Here is a 16,139-nt window from a genome sequence, read left to right as displayed (position 1 = left end):
AAGAGCCCCTGCAGGGGGCCTGGGTACCTACCAGAGCACATCGAAGCCACTGTTGGCGACCACCCGCCCAGGCATGTGCAGGGTGTGCAGAGGATCAATCAGGCCCAGTGTGGGTTTGATGGCTCGCGAAGCAATGCCTAAGACAGGGATTTGCAACACAGGCCATAGGTATGGACATGATTTTTTAAAAAATCAAATAACTCTAGGGTAACAAATTAGCCTAAAAAAATCAAAATATGAGATAAGATTCATTCTCATTTAGGGAGGCAGCAAGGAGCAGCGGAAAGAGATCTGGAGTCAGAAACCTGGGAATTTCAGGGCAGCTGAAGCTCCCTGCAGTTTACAAAAGCCACTATCCCATCTGGTCCCAGCTCCAGGTTGTAACTATAGTGGAGTATTTATACCACGCAAATACTACAACTCAGGGCTTATTTATTCATAAAACTCCAAAGAACTGGTTTACCACCACACTGCTTGTTTGGGTCCTGGCTCTGTGACTTACTGCGTAACGCTGGTACATGTCTGTGCCTCTCTGAGTTCTCTCTCTGAGAGTTCTCTGAGTTCACTGGAAGCTCAGACTCTGGTGACACAGGGCCTCCATCCCTCCCAGAGATGTTGTAAGGACCACATTAGATAATATGATGGGGAAGTCTTTAAAAAAAATGTAAGGGAGAATTTAAGTGTTGCTTACTATTATTAGTATCTTTAACAATGTCACAGGATACTATAATTTAAAAAGAGAAGTTACCATAAATGTGTGGTTCATTGCTAATTTAAGAAGGATGCTGAACCATCTCAAGGAGAGGGACATTTCTCCCAGATTAGCTGAGAGTTGGAGAAGATGATAGGATACAGATGACAAAGAAGGTAGATGGCAGAAGAGTGGGTACTTGGGAATGGGGCTGGAGACATTAACTGGGAAGAAGCATGAGGGAACTTTCTGGAGCAGTGGGAATATCTATATTTTGATTAGGGTGGTGGGTACATGTGTGCATATATTTGTCAAAACTCATCAAACCAGATTCTTAAAATTATACATTTTATTGTTAAAAAATCACATCTCAAAGAAAATGAGTTAGAATGTAAAAAAGCTGGGAAAGGGAATAACCATTTTTCATTGATATACAGTCACTAACTTGGGCAGAAAAATGGCCCTGGTTCATGGCATTTCAATCTGCTTTTGTAGGTAATTCTCAAAAACAAGATTATTAGGCTGCTTCATACTCTTATATGTATATGGGAAAAGAAAGAACATGTGTCTATGTGCATACTCTTTCTTTAATTCTGTAACTCTTTGAATTTTAAATATTAGGATTAAAGAAAAAGGAGTGGAATTGAAAGCTAAGAGAATTAAAAAACATTTATAGAGGAAGTTCTTACCAGTTTTTACTTTCAAGTGTTCGTAGTCAAAAATGGCAACTCCGGTAGTTTCGCTCCCTGTGCCTGAGGTAGTTGGAACTTGAACAACAAAAAAATTAATTTTAATAGAGGATCTAAATAAAGGTCAGTGGAGATACTTAATTCAGCCTCAGGAGATAAGGAGCAAAGTTAGAGAAGAAAGCTTTGTTGCTCTTGTCTACTCGCTTGATGCATGTATCTGTGTTAACATGTATGTATGCTTTATGTGGATGGCTTCCCAGGTGGCGCTAGTGGTGAAGAATCGACCTGCCAATGCAGGAGACGTGGGTTTGATCCCTGGGTTGGGAAGATCCCCTGGAGGAAGACACGGCAACCCACTCCCAACCCATGGCAACCCAAGTATGCTTGCCTGGAGAATCCCCTTGCCAGAGGAGCCTGGTGGGCTATGGTCCATAGGGTCACAGAGTCAGACACCACTGAAGCAACTTAGCACACACATGCTTGATGTATATGACTGTGTCCGCATTAACATGTGAGGAACAGGTCTGATCCCTGTGCTGGCATTAGCTTTCTGGCATCTGTCTTTAACGCGTGTGTGCTGGCATTAATTACTCATGCATGAATACTCAGTACACATGAGGTACACGGCTACATGAACATGCACGTAAACCTAATGCATGTGCACTTGATATGTATGCGTGATGCTTGTATCTGTGTCAGCAGGTATGCCTGATGTCCATATGGTGCTAACATGTATGTATGCCCCGCATGGATGTACTACATCCACATTTGTATTATGCACATGTGTGTTTAATGTGTTCATGTGGTATCTGTTTCTGTATTAACAGGGAGGCACTCTGGGAGCCCTGGGCTCCCCCAGGGCCAGAGTTTAAGCAGCTGCAGCTTGGAATTCAAAAGCAGGCCTCTTGCCATCTCTGGGAAGAAAGCTCATATTTGCCATCTCTAAAAGACATCTTTATTCCCCCTTGGCAGCAAGCACAGTGACACCCTGCCTTTGCTGGGCTCCGCGGTTTTGCAGTTCAGTCAAGTTTCTAAACTTTACTAATCACCCCTCTGTGTGAAGCTGACACAGTTTCACCACAGGGTTCCAATCTCCAGACATCAATTATGCTGCGCCCCACTGATCCCTCGTTCACGTCAAAGCCGTTCATCTGCCGTCAACTCACTCCCGCCCCAGCACAATGGGGGTGGGGGAGGAGTGGGGAAGATAGAGGACAAGACATTAAGTTGATATTTTCCAGTTAGGGCATTTGAGCTGTAAGGCTTTAAACAGTGATGTGCTGACAGCGATAAAATGGAGGAAAGAAAAGACCAAAAGATCCCCAGGTTTGTGTGGACCAGACGAGGGAGCCTGATTTGGGTTTGCGTGTCTGTGTCCTGTGTTGCCACCAAGCAGATGTCGTCCAGCGTGACAAGGTCATACTGGCCACATGTCCTGGGGCAGACAAAGCCCCTGGTCAGCTAAGGAGCCATCATGTGGAAGAAAGGGTTGAGTCAACACCAGAGAAATGACAGCAAACATTCCCCTTAAACTCCCAGATGCCAAAGTGGGACAAAACAGAGAAGGGCTCAGACCAGAGAGGGGTCTGAGCATCTATAAACACTGACCTTCCTTCTCCAAAAAGTGACTTCATAGCTGAGCTCTGCAGACCCCTACCATTGACCCAAACTGCCTCTGTCTGTACAGTAATGAAAACAAGAATTTTAAACATGAATGAATTTTGAATCTATTTTGATCTCCAAACAAGGTATTGTATTAAAATGAAGAAATCAGAAAACTTTGGAAACATACACCCCAAAATTACTGACTTGTATCTTTCCTAACAGGGCTTCCCAGGTGGCTCAATAGTAAAGAAATCTGCCTGCCCATGCAGGAGATGCGAGTTCGATCCCTGGATTGGGAAGATCCCCTGGAGAAGGAAATGACAACCCACTCCAGTATTCTTGCCTGGGAGAATCCCATGGACAGAGGTGTCTAGAAGAGTATGGTACATGGGGTCACAAAAGAGTCGGACACAATTTAGCACCTAAACACGACCAATGTCTTTCCTAAGGCCTTTTGTCAATTGCAAAATAAAACAGACAGTGTTTACCTGCGATCAGAGGTTTCAGAGGCACAGTCACAGGCTTTCCCTTCCCAATGGGGGCATTGACGTAGTCTAGGAAGTCAGAGTCAGGGCTGGATGAATATAGATTAGCGGCTTTACAGGTGTCTATGGTGGAACCGCCACCCACGGCCAGGAAGGCATCGAAAGCTCCCCTTTTGGCAAATTCAATGGCTTCCATGAAGCTTGGAGAAGGGAAAATGAATGCCATTATGTCAGGACTTCCAGAAATAAATTGCCATGCCATTAAATAGGGCTTCTCTGATGGCGCAGACAGAAGAGAATGCATCTGCAATGCAGGAGGTATGGATCCGATCCCTGGGTCGGGAAGATCCCCTGGAGAAGGAAATGGCAACCCACTCCAGTATTCTTGCCTGGAGAATCCCATGGGCAGAGGAGCCTGGAGGGCTATACAGTCAGGTCTGGGGCAAATTTCAATCAGCACTGATATGTATTGGCTTCCGCTTAAAGTAAATTTAACAACAATAAAAGAATACCTTGTATCAGTTGGTTCCACTCTCACATGATCATAAACCTTAAAGTTTATGCCATTCTTCACTAGGGAATCCATCACTGTCTGTATAGGAGGGAGGTGGGAGAGGTTCTTGTCTGTCATCAAACATACATTTTTAGCACCCATGTTTTGTAGGTCCTACAATAACAAAAATAACTTATAAGTTAAGTTTGATTGCACAAGAAATGTAATAGACACATCTCACAAAATTAACGTTAAGTCCAAAATAAAGGACTCCCATCCAAGGACTAACCAGGCCTGATTCTGCTTAGTTTCTGAGATCAGATGAGATTAAAACAAAGGATCAACAGTTGTTAATATGTGCTTGTTGTAAAATATATGTGACATTTATAGTAGAAGACTGTAGAAATCTTAAATACTTGCCATGCCCACTTCCTTTGTAACTCCTGCTCCATATCTAATAGTTGAAACAGCCATCTGAGGAAAAATAAAAGATTTAGGTGACAGGTGTTTGGAAAGTTGGTTATTTCATTTCTAAAACTCTGAAACACTTCCTCATTGTCTAGATAATAAAGTATATATGCCCCAGCATGGCCTTCTAAGTCGCCCCAGCATGGCCTTCTAAGTCACCCCAACTGGCCTCACATACATCAGACTTCTTTAGGCAAACATTCCTTCCAGATATACTAGAATTACGTATTTTTTCCCAAACATTTCATAATCTTCATTTGTTTCCTCAGCTTGACATGCCTGCCTCTTCTTGCCTCCACACCTAAATGAATTATTCAGTATCTTATTTTCCAATGTTAATGTTGTCTTTGTGTATTTTTCATGCCTTCATCCACTCATCCAACCATTCATCTTTCCAACCCCCATTGCATGCATTTATCTGTCTTTCCATCTATTCATCCTTTCATCTAACCAACACTGCTGAGTGTCTGCTATGTTCCAGGCATGTGTTAGGCTCTAGTAATACAGCTATGAAGAAGACAAACATGGCTTCATAGTTTACAGCCGGGAGAAGAGCTTTTATACTGATGGATGATAGGTTAGTTTTGGCCTGAAGATATGCTTTGTTTGATCCATATTATGTTTAGATTTCTTTTCTTTTTTTGGTTTGGATAGTAACTCTTATTATCCAATTAAAGGAAAAAAACAAAACAGTGGGACCATCTGGATTTCTATCTCTCTTGAATAATCAGGCAGCATGTATACACACTAAGGTGCTTCAGTCATGTTTGACTCTTTGCAACCCCATAGACCCCATGCTCCTCTGACCATGGGATTCTCTAGGCAAGAATACTGGAGTGGGCTGACGTGCCTGCCTCCAGGGGATCTTCCCTACCCAGGGATCGAACCTACGTCTTTTATGTCACCTGCATTGTCAAGGTGGGTTCTTTACCACTAGCACCACCTGGGAAGACCTCAGTCAGGCAGTACTGGCTGCAATCCAGTGTGGCAGCAACCAAGTGGGGCTACGGGCAGATCACATCCTTCAGATGGGCCTGTGCTCTCAGCCAACTCAGCCCCATCCTCCCAGTCTGCGCCTGGAATGATTAACTGTCAGGCCTCTGGTCACATTTTAATTTATGATCCTTGAACTAGGAGGAGATAGAGATTTAACATATAATTATGTAATCACAGTGTGATAAAAAAATTCCTCAGAATTAATTGTTCCTTTATTCCTGCTTCAAAGATTACTTGAACCTCTTTGGGGGTTGTTACAGTTACAAAACTAAAGAAGATTCATCATACAACATATAAGATGGAGTCTGTAGAACTGGGAATCTGTCCTGTTTTAATGGGTGTACAGAAGACAGTATTCTAGGCATTACTTGTGTTACCAGAATATTTATATTCCATTATCCTGACAAAATACTTTGCTAAATAGGTGCTGATCAAACAATAAGGTTAGGGAACATCAATTAATAACAGACTTCAAATGAGATAGTAATGCATTAGGGAAATACTCTGGTTGTATTTTTTCAGGTCATTCCTAAAAGAATGAATGAATAGGGACTTCCCTGGTGGTCCAGCGTCTAAGAGTCTGCTCTCCCAATGCAGTGGGCCTGGGTTCAATCCCTGGTCAGGGAACTAGATCCCACATGTCAAAACTAAGAGTTTGCATGCTCTGACTAAAAAAAGATCCCACTTGCTGCAATAAAGATCCTGCATGTGCAACGAAGATCTGGCAGCCAAATATTATACATACAGAAATAAATATTTTTAAAAAAGAATGAATAATTAGATCTACCTCAAAGGCATAATCTGTTGTTTTCCCAGAAGGTGAAAGTCCAGGAGCTAGAAGTACAAAAGTTAGCATCAGAGTAGGCCTTAGAAACAGAGCAAAGATATTGTTATTTGATAGTAAGTTGGGATTTCAGCAGTGAATATAAATATTTCCTTTGAAGCCTTACTTAAAATACACTTCTCAGTTTCATTGTTGCCTATTCAATTCAAATTAAACTCTGCATTTTAAGAGAATGTAATGCTAACTTGATGCAGACTGTGAAAATAAAGTTATTTAAAATATTTTCTCTATTGAAATTAAAATATACTTTTGAAAACATAATGAGTAACAATCTGCTATAAAAAAATCCTCTAGACGCTATGGAGTTTGATTATTATTAGAGAACAACTATTAGTAAATTCATTCATTAGAGTCCTGCTTACACTTCTTTAATAACTGTGATTATTTAAATAAAACTTCTCTCTATGGAGGGTGCTTATTACACTTATTTTTCAAGCTTATGCCTATGAACTATTAAGTTTTCTCTGGGAAACTTAATAAAAATTTTTATAAATGGATATTTCTTTGCAAGGTGCCAGATTTAATTTTGGCAAAAAAAAAATTTTTTTTTTTGTCTTATTGGAACAAGAAGTCTCTACTTCGTGGATTTTATCTTTGTTTTCATCTACTTATAGTTATCAGTCTTGGCCAGTCATAAGATTGAAAAAAAGTTTACAGAACAATTTTCACTACCATTTTTTTTTTAATGAGACAAAGAAAAGAGACCACAACTGGATAACAATCTACCTTTGGTAGAGGGCAAGGGTATCCTTAATCATATTTCAAATTTCTTTGATACTGATAGGGTTTAAAGAAATTGTCTGTTACTCCGGTAACTAAAATTTAGGAAAAGACATAAACTGGATCTTAGAAAACACTGAGATTATCTTTCTCTAAATTACTAATTTTATTGCCCCAAATAGGAAACATTACTGATTTGTTGTTGAAACTAAGTTAAGAATTGCAGAAAAGCAGCTAAAGACAAAATTCTGCATGTGTCCATGAGGGCTAAAAAGGCATGGCATGCTTCTGCTTGGTGGATGGCTATTAAAGACTGGGGTGGTCCCTTGGCTGGTCCTAAAGAATGAGTCACTCTCATGGCAGGAAATAGTCCTTGGTTAGTTATTCTATCTGTTCTACTCCCAATCAGCTTCTTGGTGAGTTTCTGCTTAGGCTCCTTTTTCATCCCTTACCACTGTTAGGATGTGACCTTTTCTCCTAAGAGGCAAAATCAGTTTTTGTGTCAGTATAATTCATGTGACATTCTGGGGACATGTTGAACTTACAGTGAGCTCCTGCTGTTCACTGTGGACAATGGACTTGGTAAGGATTAAGATGTCTGTAGGAACTGAAAACTTTTGTCATTTTTAATTATTAAGAAATAGTGTTATTTTAAACATCAATACTTTTTTTTTTTTTTACTCCTGGGAACCACACTGTTCTTTAGATTTTTTTTTGCAATGTATTAGAACCTTTCGAAGATTTCATCTTGATTAATTCTGTTTGATGAACTCAGACCATCCTAATATCCTATTTGCATTACCATTTTTAGCTTTGGCAAATAATTCTATTTCAGAAAGAAAGACATTATAAATAGCATTAAAAATATATTCGAGCCAAACACATAATCAGTAGCATACATTCAGCTGACATAATTAGAACTGTTGTTGTTCAGTTGCTCAGTCATGTCCAGCTCTTTTGCAACCCCATGGACTCTTGCCCACCAGGCTCCTCTGTCCATGGGATTCTTCAGGCAAGAATATTGGAGTGGGTTGCCGATCCTTCTCCAGATAGTTAGAACCACATATTACCAGTTTCAAGTGCAAAGCAATCATCTGCATCAATCTTCCTCTCACATGGTTTGACTTTGTCCAAATGCATTGCCAAATGTGGACACTGAAATTGTGGCTAAACACAAAATGTATTATTACCTTGAGAATAAGTATGAGAATGACTCGGGCACTGGCATCTAGGGAATCAGAAAAAAATATAGTGAAACCAGAAAATCTGAAGCTAGGAAGTTTTAAAGTAACACACACTGCATTCTAGTTTTAAGATGCTTTCAAAGTAGCAGCTATTGACACCTGCACAATAGAAAAAGCCAGAAATCACCATGGACAAAAAGCCAACTCAGTCTTTCCAGCACTGTAGGATCATTCTTCTGCGAATTATTCAAGCAGCAGTTAATGCCGCGGGGAACTGAGATGAGTGCTCCTGGGCTACAATAAAGTTTAAGATGAGGTCTCACTTCTTACTAGGTTAGGAGCTTTGGCCAAATTGACCTAGTGTTAACGACTCGCACCTCAGACCCTACCTCTCTCCTCCCGAACTTTCCTTGCATTTTCCCATTGTCTTCAGGGTGTTCAAACAGGCTCTGGGCTGCTTCCTCTGGAAGCCCTCAGTGGCCGGCAGGCCCCCTCTGGTCACCACGTGGCGCCTCCGGGCTTTCTCGGCTCCAGGATTTCGTCCCCTCCCCGGACCCTCCCTCCGTGTCCCCCTAAACCGAGATCACACCTGTCACCTTCTTCTCCTCAATCCCTCACCTCAGTCCGCTCCTCTACAGATATCCTCTGTGCTCCTCTTTCTAGAGGTTCCCTCCCTTGACTTCCACATCCTGGTCGCCTCCTAGCCCTTGGTCAGTCCCTTCTCTGGCTTCCTGTTCTGTTGACCGCCATCCGATTGAGCTTCGCAAAAGGGTTTGTGTTTCTATTGCCCACGGGACCCTGTCCTGGTGGGTCCCGCAGCTAAGCGCGTGCATACCCCGCTCCGCCCCCCGCCGACTGCAGACTTGGACTGAAAACATCTGAGAGGGGAGAGGGCAGAAGGAAAAGGGGAAGGAAGGAAAAGCGTTAAACTCAATGATGGTCAAGATCTCAAAAACTGAATTAAGGGAACACGGGCGTGGTCGGGTGTGAGTCGCCAGAGTGAGTAGAGGTTGCCATCTGGTGGGCGCAGCAGAAAGCGCCACGTGTAAGGGTTTCTCCTGGAGCATCCCGGAGGGCCTGAGCCATCTGCAGGCTCCCTCGGAGAAAACCGAATAATGCAGGGTCCCAGGGTTGTCCTTCACTTGGCATTACCTTCTAGGTCCTTCGCTGCTTTATGCCCCTCCAGGACAAGAAGAGGGGCTCAAAGGGAAGGAAAATTCGACACTGTGGGAGGATACTCTGCTTCTCTTTTTGTTATATAATTTCCAAGCTCTCAGGCTACCTCAATTCATCATTTCTACTCCTCAATTGTGGTCTGAATCCCGCCCCCTATTGCCTTCTTTGGACCTCCATCTGTCCCGTATGTCCCAGCCTTCCCCTTATTTGAACCTTGTCATCACAGTTAAGAGTTTCATGCTTAAAATTCTCACCCTCCTCTCCTCTCTGGCTTGCTCACCCTCTGGTTTCTCTCTTCCTCACCCACATCCTGCTGACTTCATTTCCTTGGCCTCCTGAACTCTGCAAAGTTACAGCCAGGCTCTCATCTACACACCTTCTGGGTCTGGCACAATTATTTTGACTTCCTTCCTGGTATCACTGATAAACTGGCCGTATCTTAGCAAAGGCCAACCTCTCCCCTGCACACTAAATCTCAGCTCTGCTCAGCTTCTCAAAACATCACTACCAACAGTTCTTCCTTTGCTCTCCTGCATCATCAACTCCCTCACCCCCGATCCCGCCACCCCCTCCCCCCACCGCAACCCAGTTTGGGATTGACATGTACACACTGCTGTATTTAAAAAGGATAACCAACAAGGATCTAACGTATAACAAGCACATAGAACTCTGCTCAATGTTATGTGGCAACTTGGATGGAAGGGGAGTTTGGGGGAGAAGGTATACATGTATATGTGTGGCTGGGTCCCTTTGCGGTTCACCTCTGTCTTCACATCCCTCCCTCTCTCCTGCATCCTCTGTCCTCTGCGTCCTGCACAGACCCCTTTCACCCCTGTGCACGTGCTCAGTGGCTAAGTCATGTCCGACTCTTCGTGACTCCATGGACTGGGTCCCTGGGATTTTCCCAAGCAAAATACTGCAGCAGGTTGCCATTTCCTTCTTCAGGGGATCTTCCCCACCCAGGGATCAAACCCACCTCTCTTGTGTCAGCATTGGCAGAGATTTCTTTACCACTGTGCCACCTGGGAAGCCCCAACATAAGGACATTGCATTGGCCAGGAATCAGAACCCAGGCCTCCCATGTGGAAGGCAAGAATGCTACCACTGAACCAATGCCTAACTTCACTGCTATCCCCTCATGCAATTCTCTGCTAACTTTAAACTGATCTAAAGCCTCTTGTCCTTGTATCCCCAGCACCTAGAATAGTTTCTGGTGCATTACCATACACCCAGTATGTGCTGATTGGATACATGCATTTGTCTTGGACAGCTTGTGCCAAGCTGTCTGCTGTCTGCCTCGACTGGGACCTGGAGCTCTCCTCTCTCGACCTTAGTTTCAACGGTAGATCAGGAGAAGTACAAGTGGCTGCGTTTGGCTGCTTGGCTACTTGGCACACTGACAGCGGAGTCCAGGCCCCCGCGCTCTGCGGCACCGCGTCCCGGAAAATGATCCGAGGAAGAACGCGCGGGCCCGGGCGGGTCGCTCCCCGGGGGCTCCGTGGGCTCGGCCGCACCCTAGGGTCCCCTGCCTGCCCGCCCGTCCGGCCGGCCCCGCACTCACGCTGCGCGTTGCAGAAGCCTCAGCAAGTGCACTACCCGGGCGCGAGCGGCGGCCATGGCTGAGCCGTCTTCCTCCCGCGGCGACGCCCCCTCCGCCGCCGGCCAATCCCGGCCTCCGCTTCTCCTCCGCCCACCCCAGCCACAGCGCTCGGCTGCGGAACATTTTCCCACTAGTTGAAGCTACGGCTGCCCCAGCCGCAAAGTCTCATCGTCCAAGTTCGAAATTGCTATACAGGTAACTGCTCCGTAGGGTTTTGGTCTGCTCTCCTGTCTAGATAAAACGCTCTATTTCACAAGGCAAGGACGTGGGGGAGGGAGAAACAAGGGCAGCGCCCCCCGCCACCCCGCTCCTTTAAAATGCTCTTTTGCCTTGTGTATTTTCAGAATAAACACAACTGCATTTAAATTTGTTTTAACAGTAAATAAGAACTTTGCAACCCCCCCCCCTTTTTTTAAACAAGACTAGTTTTGTGTGCAACTGCTCGATCAAGTCACAAAACAAAAGCCAGAAAAATTCCCAAACAAAACAACAAAAAATCCCAGACAGTTGAGAATTTAAAAGGTGTTAAATGCTCTGTAAACGGTTTGGTTTGGAAGAAGCTGTTCAGGATACCATTATGTTTTCTTTTTTTAATCAACGGTTAAAACTTGCCATGGTTACATGAGAAGGGAGGGCTTACAGCACCAAGTGCTCCAGGCTCCAGTGGAAACGATGATCAGTGATGGCACAGTTCAACTTTGTCAGAAGGTATGAGACAGTAAGTTGAACATCTGTATTTTTAGTAACCTATTATGAAATCGGAATTTCGTCTTCATAGCAATTTCTAGAAGTAACATATAAAAATTGGACAACAATGGAAAAATGAGACAAACTCTCAATTTCCTATCAGGTGTCCGACCAAAAAGCAAGAGTAGGGTGGCTCCCCAGAGCTATAACAACAGCAGAAAAGCCCCCCATTCTAGATCTGTATACTGTGAATCCTTTTCAGGAGGTATTTAGTTTTACAAAGATGAGTTACTGAAATCTGTTAGGGAAAGACATCCAGGATAACTGTAAATGTTTCACCTGCTAATTAGATCAGCTCAAGCAATGGCACCCTACTCCAGTACTCTTGCCTGGAAAATCCCATGGAGGGAGGAGCCTGGTGGGCTGCAGTCCATCGGGTTGCCAAGAGTCCGACCGGACTGAGCGACTTCACTTTCACTTTCATGCCTTGGAGAAGGAAATGGCAACCCACTCCAGTGTTCTTGCCTGGAGAATCCCAGAGACCGGGAAGCCTAGTGGGCTGCCGTCTATGGGGTCGCACAGAGTCGTACATGACTGAAGTGATTTAGCAGCAGCAGCAGGTCAATTTGACAAATGAATCAAAAGATAGTAGTAATATTGCAAGTAAGGATTTTGTAGGTTTCTTTCTCTCTTCCCCAAACAGATCCCACTTGAAGCTTAAAAAAAAAATCTGGGATATAAATACTGATAAAGATTTAAGTATAAAATTAGGATTAGGACTTCCCTGGTGGTCCAGTGGCCAGGATTCCACACTCCCAATACAGGGGGCCTGGGTTCAATCCCTAGTCTGGGAACTAGATCCCACATACTGCAACTAAGACCCAGCACAACCAAATAAATAAACATTAAAAAAAAAAACTGAGATTGAGGATTATTACCATTATTTAGTGAGGCCCAAATTTATCATTTACAGCAAATTAATGTTTTCAGTGTTGAAAAGCATCAAATTTTGTTTTTGAAAGAGACACACTTTCAGTATTATATCTGACACCGAAAGCAGGATGAGTTTTTCTAATAAAAGTGGTCTTGCTGAAATCATAATTTAACTGCTATGTTTTCTAGAAAGTAAATGAAAATAATCTGTACCAGGTATCCAGGTCATTGGTTTTACTTAAAATGTAAACTTTCTGTTCCCACATGCTTTGATAAATACACAAACTTGTCATCAAAATAAAGCAGAAACCAGCTATTAAGTCTCTCCCTTAAACCCCATCCAAAGTTTAAAGAGGGAGAAAAAAAAAGGCTGTTTAAAAGCAAAACTCATTCCTAGTTTTCACAGATTCTTTCCCTAATTCAGATGTTCTTACATATAACTTTTAATCTCCAGCCAGAGTTTTGGTTGTGGGAAATACATTAATTTGTCCAGTCCAGCATTTACATATCATCTTCAGAGGAGGGTAAACCTGGCCCTTTAACCTCAAGCTCAATGAAGGCAGTGGCCAAATCTTGTGCATCTGGGTACTGTATCTAGAACTTAGCATTAAGTACAGTTCTTGGTTTAGGAGAAGGTCCAAGGATGAAATTTACTTCCTCCTCTTTCCTCCTTGGTGTTGCCCCCCTTTTCTCTTGCCACTCAGGCCGGGAGGTCCGGAATTCATCTTGCCTCCCAAACCCCCTTTCCTCTTCCCTCCTTGGCTGGGCGTGCCCCCTTTCCTCTTACCCCCGGGACCCTGTCGGCCCCCCTTTCTTTTGCCCTTCTGACTCATTTTTCTCCGCTTAGCCGCCTCCTCCTGGTCCTCCTCTCGCATCTGCTTATTGGTGGCCCTCGTAATGTCCAACTGAGGCTTTTTGCTGTTCATCACTCGCAGCATCTCCAACTGGCTCTTTCTCTCCGCCGCAAAGTCCCCGAAGAGAGGCTGAAACTTCCTCTTCTTGCCAGAGCCCCTGGGGGCCTTCTCCTTGGGCAGGCGCTCCTGGAAGCGCCCCACAGAGGCAGTGGAGACCTTGGCCACCTGCATGGCGCGGCCCAGCTCCTCCTTACTCTGGTGTCCAGTAGGGTGCATGCCGGCCGGGCTGGGCAGCTGCATCTTGTGCGCGCGGGCCAGGTTACGCAGCCGGTTCAGTTCGTTCTTGGCCACCCGTTCCTTCTTAGCCTGAATCCGCTTGGCGAACTGGTCCTCCATGGGGTCGGCATTGCCCGGCACCTCGATCAGCCACTCCTTGGTGTCGTCACGGGCGCGCTGGTAGCCCCAGCGGCGGCGCCATTCGCCGCTCACCTCGTCCCACACCAGATTGGTTTTCTTCTTGGGACGGATACCCTTGAGGCGCGCAAACTGCTGCCAGCGAGTAAGCGGCCGCGGCCTGGGCACCGGCTTCTCCCGCGGCAGACGAGTGCTGGGTTCCGGCAGCCGTGCCACCAGCGCCTCCTCCACGCGCTCGGTAGGCAGCTGCCACAGCTGGTTGATGAGCAGCTGCGTGTTGTCCCGCGCCAGGGCCCTCAGCTCGGCCTCCTGTGTGGGTCCCGCGTGCCGCAGCCCGGTCGGGGGGTTCCGGTCAGAGGCAAGCAAATTACCCAGGTCGAACTCCAGCTCCAATTCCTTCTGCACCGTGATGCGCTGTAGCTTCTCTGCCTCGTCCCGCTTCGCCTTTGCCAGCAGCTCCTCCACGCTCTGGCCCTCCATGGCTCCGGTTCGGCTCGCTACCTCTGGGAGACAGTTCCAGTCACGTTTCCTCCTACAAGGGTTAAAGCCGCGGCACCACAGACACGTGCGACTTCCCGGACGCTCGACCCGAAAGAGAAAGTTCGGCTTCCGGGGCATCCGGAAGGGGCTCAAGGAGCGGGCTACCCGAGGAACGGCCGGCAGAGGGCGGTGTTAGAGAGCAGATGAGATTAGAGGCGGCCTTTGGGGTGGAGCCTGGAGGTAGGCGGAGCCGAATCTACGAATTCCGAGGCCTGATTGGGACCTTGGCTCCCAGGACGCAGCTGCGGGAGGGAGTGGTCCTGTGAGAGCTGGGCAAGTTTGGGGGCCGCGGACTAAGGGGGTCCCGGAGAGACTGTTAGTTTTAGTGTGTGTAAAAGTCAGTTCTCAAGATATTTAGGCAGTCATTTTCACCAGAGCCCTGACACCTGTTCATGGTGTGTCCCCGGGTGTGGGCACTTCACCCGGGGATGTACAGAAAGCTAAGTGGAGGCGGAGACTTGGTTTTCTTTGGGAGCGAGCGGGTCTGACTGTTAGACCGCCCTAAAGGGGCGCGGGTGTGCCCCCATCCTGGCGACTTCAAGTCTGGTCTCCGGAGCCCGGGGCCACCTTCTCTCCTGGCTGATGGCAGAAGAGCGCGGGGCTCAGCTGTTAGACCGCCTGGGTTCCGACCTTGACCGCTCTGGTGTTTGACCTTCGGCTGTGTAACTTGTTTGTGCCTATTCTTAAATCTGTAAGATGGGATTGCAAATATTACCTCCCAGGTCTGCCGTGAAGATAAATGAGTTAATATGCTCCCGAGGGAGCTTACACTGGAGTCTTGAGCATATGAGTGCTCAATAAATGTGAGCTAAATACCAGTTATTGTTTAATTCTCATCATGGCTCTGGGAACTCTGCTGAAAAGGCAGTCTTAAACAGTGATTAAACACCAGGTTCTTGAATCAAGCTACCTAGAATAAGATCTGGGTTTCTTGTACCCACATTGGTCAGGTTGTTTAACTTAAGTGCTATTCATAAGTTGATGAATATGAATCATTAGTTCCTGGTACATTGTAAGCATTCAATAAGTGTTGGCTATTGTTATTCACTATATTCCACTGATGACAGAAGCAGACTCAGAGAAATAAAATGACTTGTCTAAGGTTATACAGCCAGGAAGTATGGGAGCAGGAGAGATCTAAACTCTGGCTCTAAGACTACATACATATTCTTTGCAATGTCTTCCAGACTCTTGATACTTGAAAAAGTGTGGTCTGTTGACCAGGAGTCCAGCAGCATCTGGGAGCTTGTTAGAAATGCAGAATCTCTGGCCTTAGCCCAGATGTTATGACTCAGAACTTTCATTTTAACAAAATATCTTAGTGATGAATGGAAATGAAAGGGGTTAGTTGTTCAGTGATCTCCAGCTCTTTGCAACTCCATGGACCTCTGTCCATGGAATTCTCCAGGCAAGAATAATGGAGTGGGTTGCCATTCCCCTCTCCAGGGGATCTTCCCAACCCAGGGATCGAACTAGGGTCTGGGTTCACACAACAGGCAGCTTCTTTACCATCTGAGCCTCCAGGGAAGCCACGAAAGTCAAAGTGTTAGTCGCTCAGTTGAATCCAATTCTTTGAGACCCCATGGACTGTAGCCTACTGGGCTTCTCTCCAAGGAAGAATACTGGAGTGGGTTGCCATTCCCTTCTCCAGGGGAACTTCTCCATCCAGGGACTGAACCCAGGCCTCCTGCGTTACAGGCACCTTCTTCACCATCTGAGCCACCAGGGAAGCCATAGCTGTAGTCAGTTGGAGGCACTGC

At 45.5% G+C, this 16,139-nt stretch overlaps 2 protein-coding genes across 2 annotated transcripts in view; both read right to left on the bottom strand.

The window, feature by feature from the left end:
• The window catches only part of ADHFE1 (alcohol dehydrogenase iron containing 1), a 33,139-nt gene extending 22,122 nt beyond the window's left edge, over positions 1 to 11,017 (bottom strand). Inside the window, exons 1-8 of the mRNA XM_040261314.1 lie at positions 10,913 to 11,017; positions 8,182 to 8,219; positions 6,215 to 6,261; positions 4,384 to 4,437; positions 3,983 to 4,137; positions 3,474 to 3,670; positions 1,381 to 1,458; positions 32 to 137 (exon numbers count right to left, since the gene is read on the bottom strand). Of these exons, the coding sequence (XP_040117248.1) occupies positions 32 to 137; positions 1,381 to 1,458; positions 3,474 to 3,670; positions 3,983 to 4,137; positions 4,384 to 4,437; positions 6,215 to 6,261; positions 8,182 to 8,219; positions 10,913 to 10,968 (731 nt within the window). The 5' untranslated portion in view covers positions 10,969 to 11,017. The remainder of the gene's footprint in view (positions 1 to 31; positions 138 to 1,380; positions 1,459 to 3,473; positions 3,671 to 3,982; positions 4,138 to 4,383; positions 4,438 to 6,214; positions 6,262 to 8,181; positions 8,220 to 10,912) is intronic.
• Positions 11,018 to 12,562: 1,545 nt separating this feature from the next.
• RRS1 (ribosome biogenesis regulator 1 homolog) lies at positions 12,563 to 15,191 on the bottom strand. Its single transcript, XM_040261315.1, has one exon. The coding sequence runs from the start codon at positions 14,455 to 14,457 to the stop codon at positions 13,222 to 13,224; it is 1,236 nt and encodes a 411-aa protein (XP_040117249.1). The 5' UTR covers positions 14,458 to 15,191; the 3' UTR covers positions 12,563 to 13,221.
• Positions 15,192 to 16,139: the final 948 nt, after the last annotated feature.

The sequence above is a fragment of the Oryx dammah genome, unplaced genomic scaffold (assembly GCF_014754425.2).
Source record: "Oryx dammah isolate SB20612 unplaced genomic scaffold, SCBI_Odam_1.1 HiC_scaffold_19, whole genome shotgun sequence".
In the NCBI taxonomy this organism is placed as follows: Eukaryota; Metazoa; Chordata; class Mammalia; order Artiodactyla; family Bovidae; genus Oryx; species Oryx dammah.
Note: the sequence above shows the minus strand (reverse complement) of the source record. Positions and strands in the feature narration are given on the sequence as shown.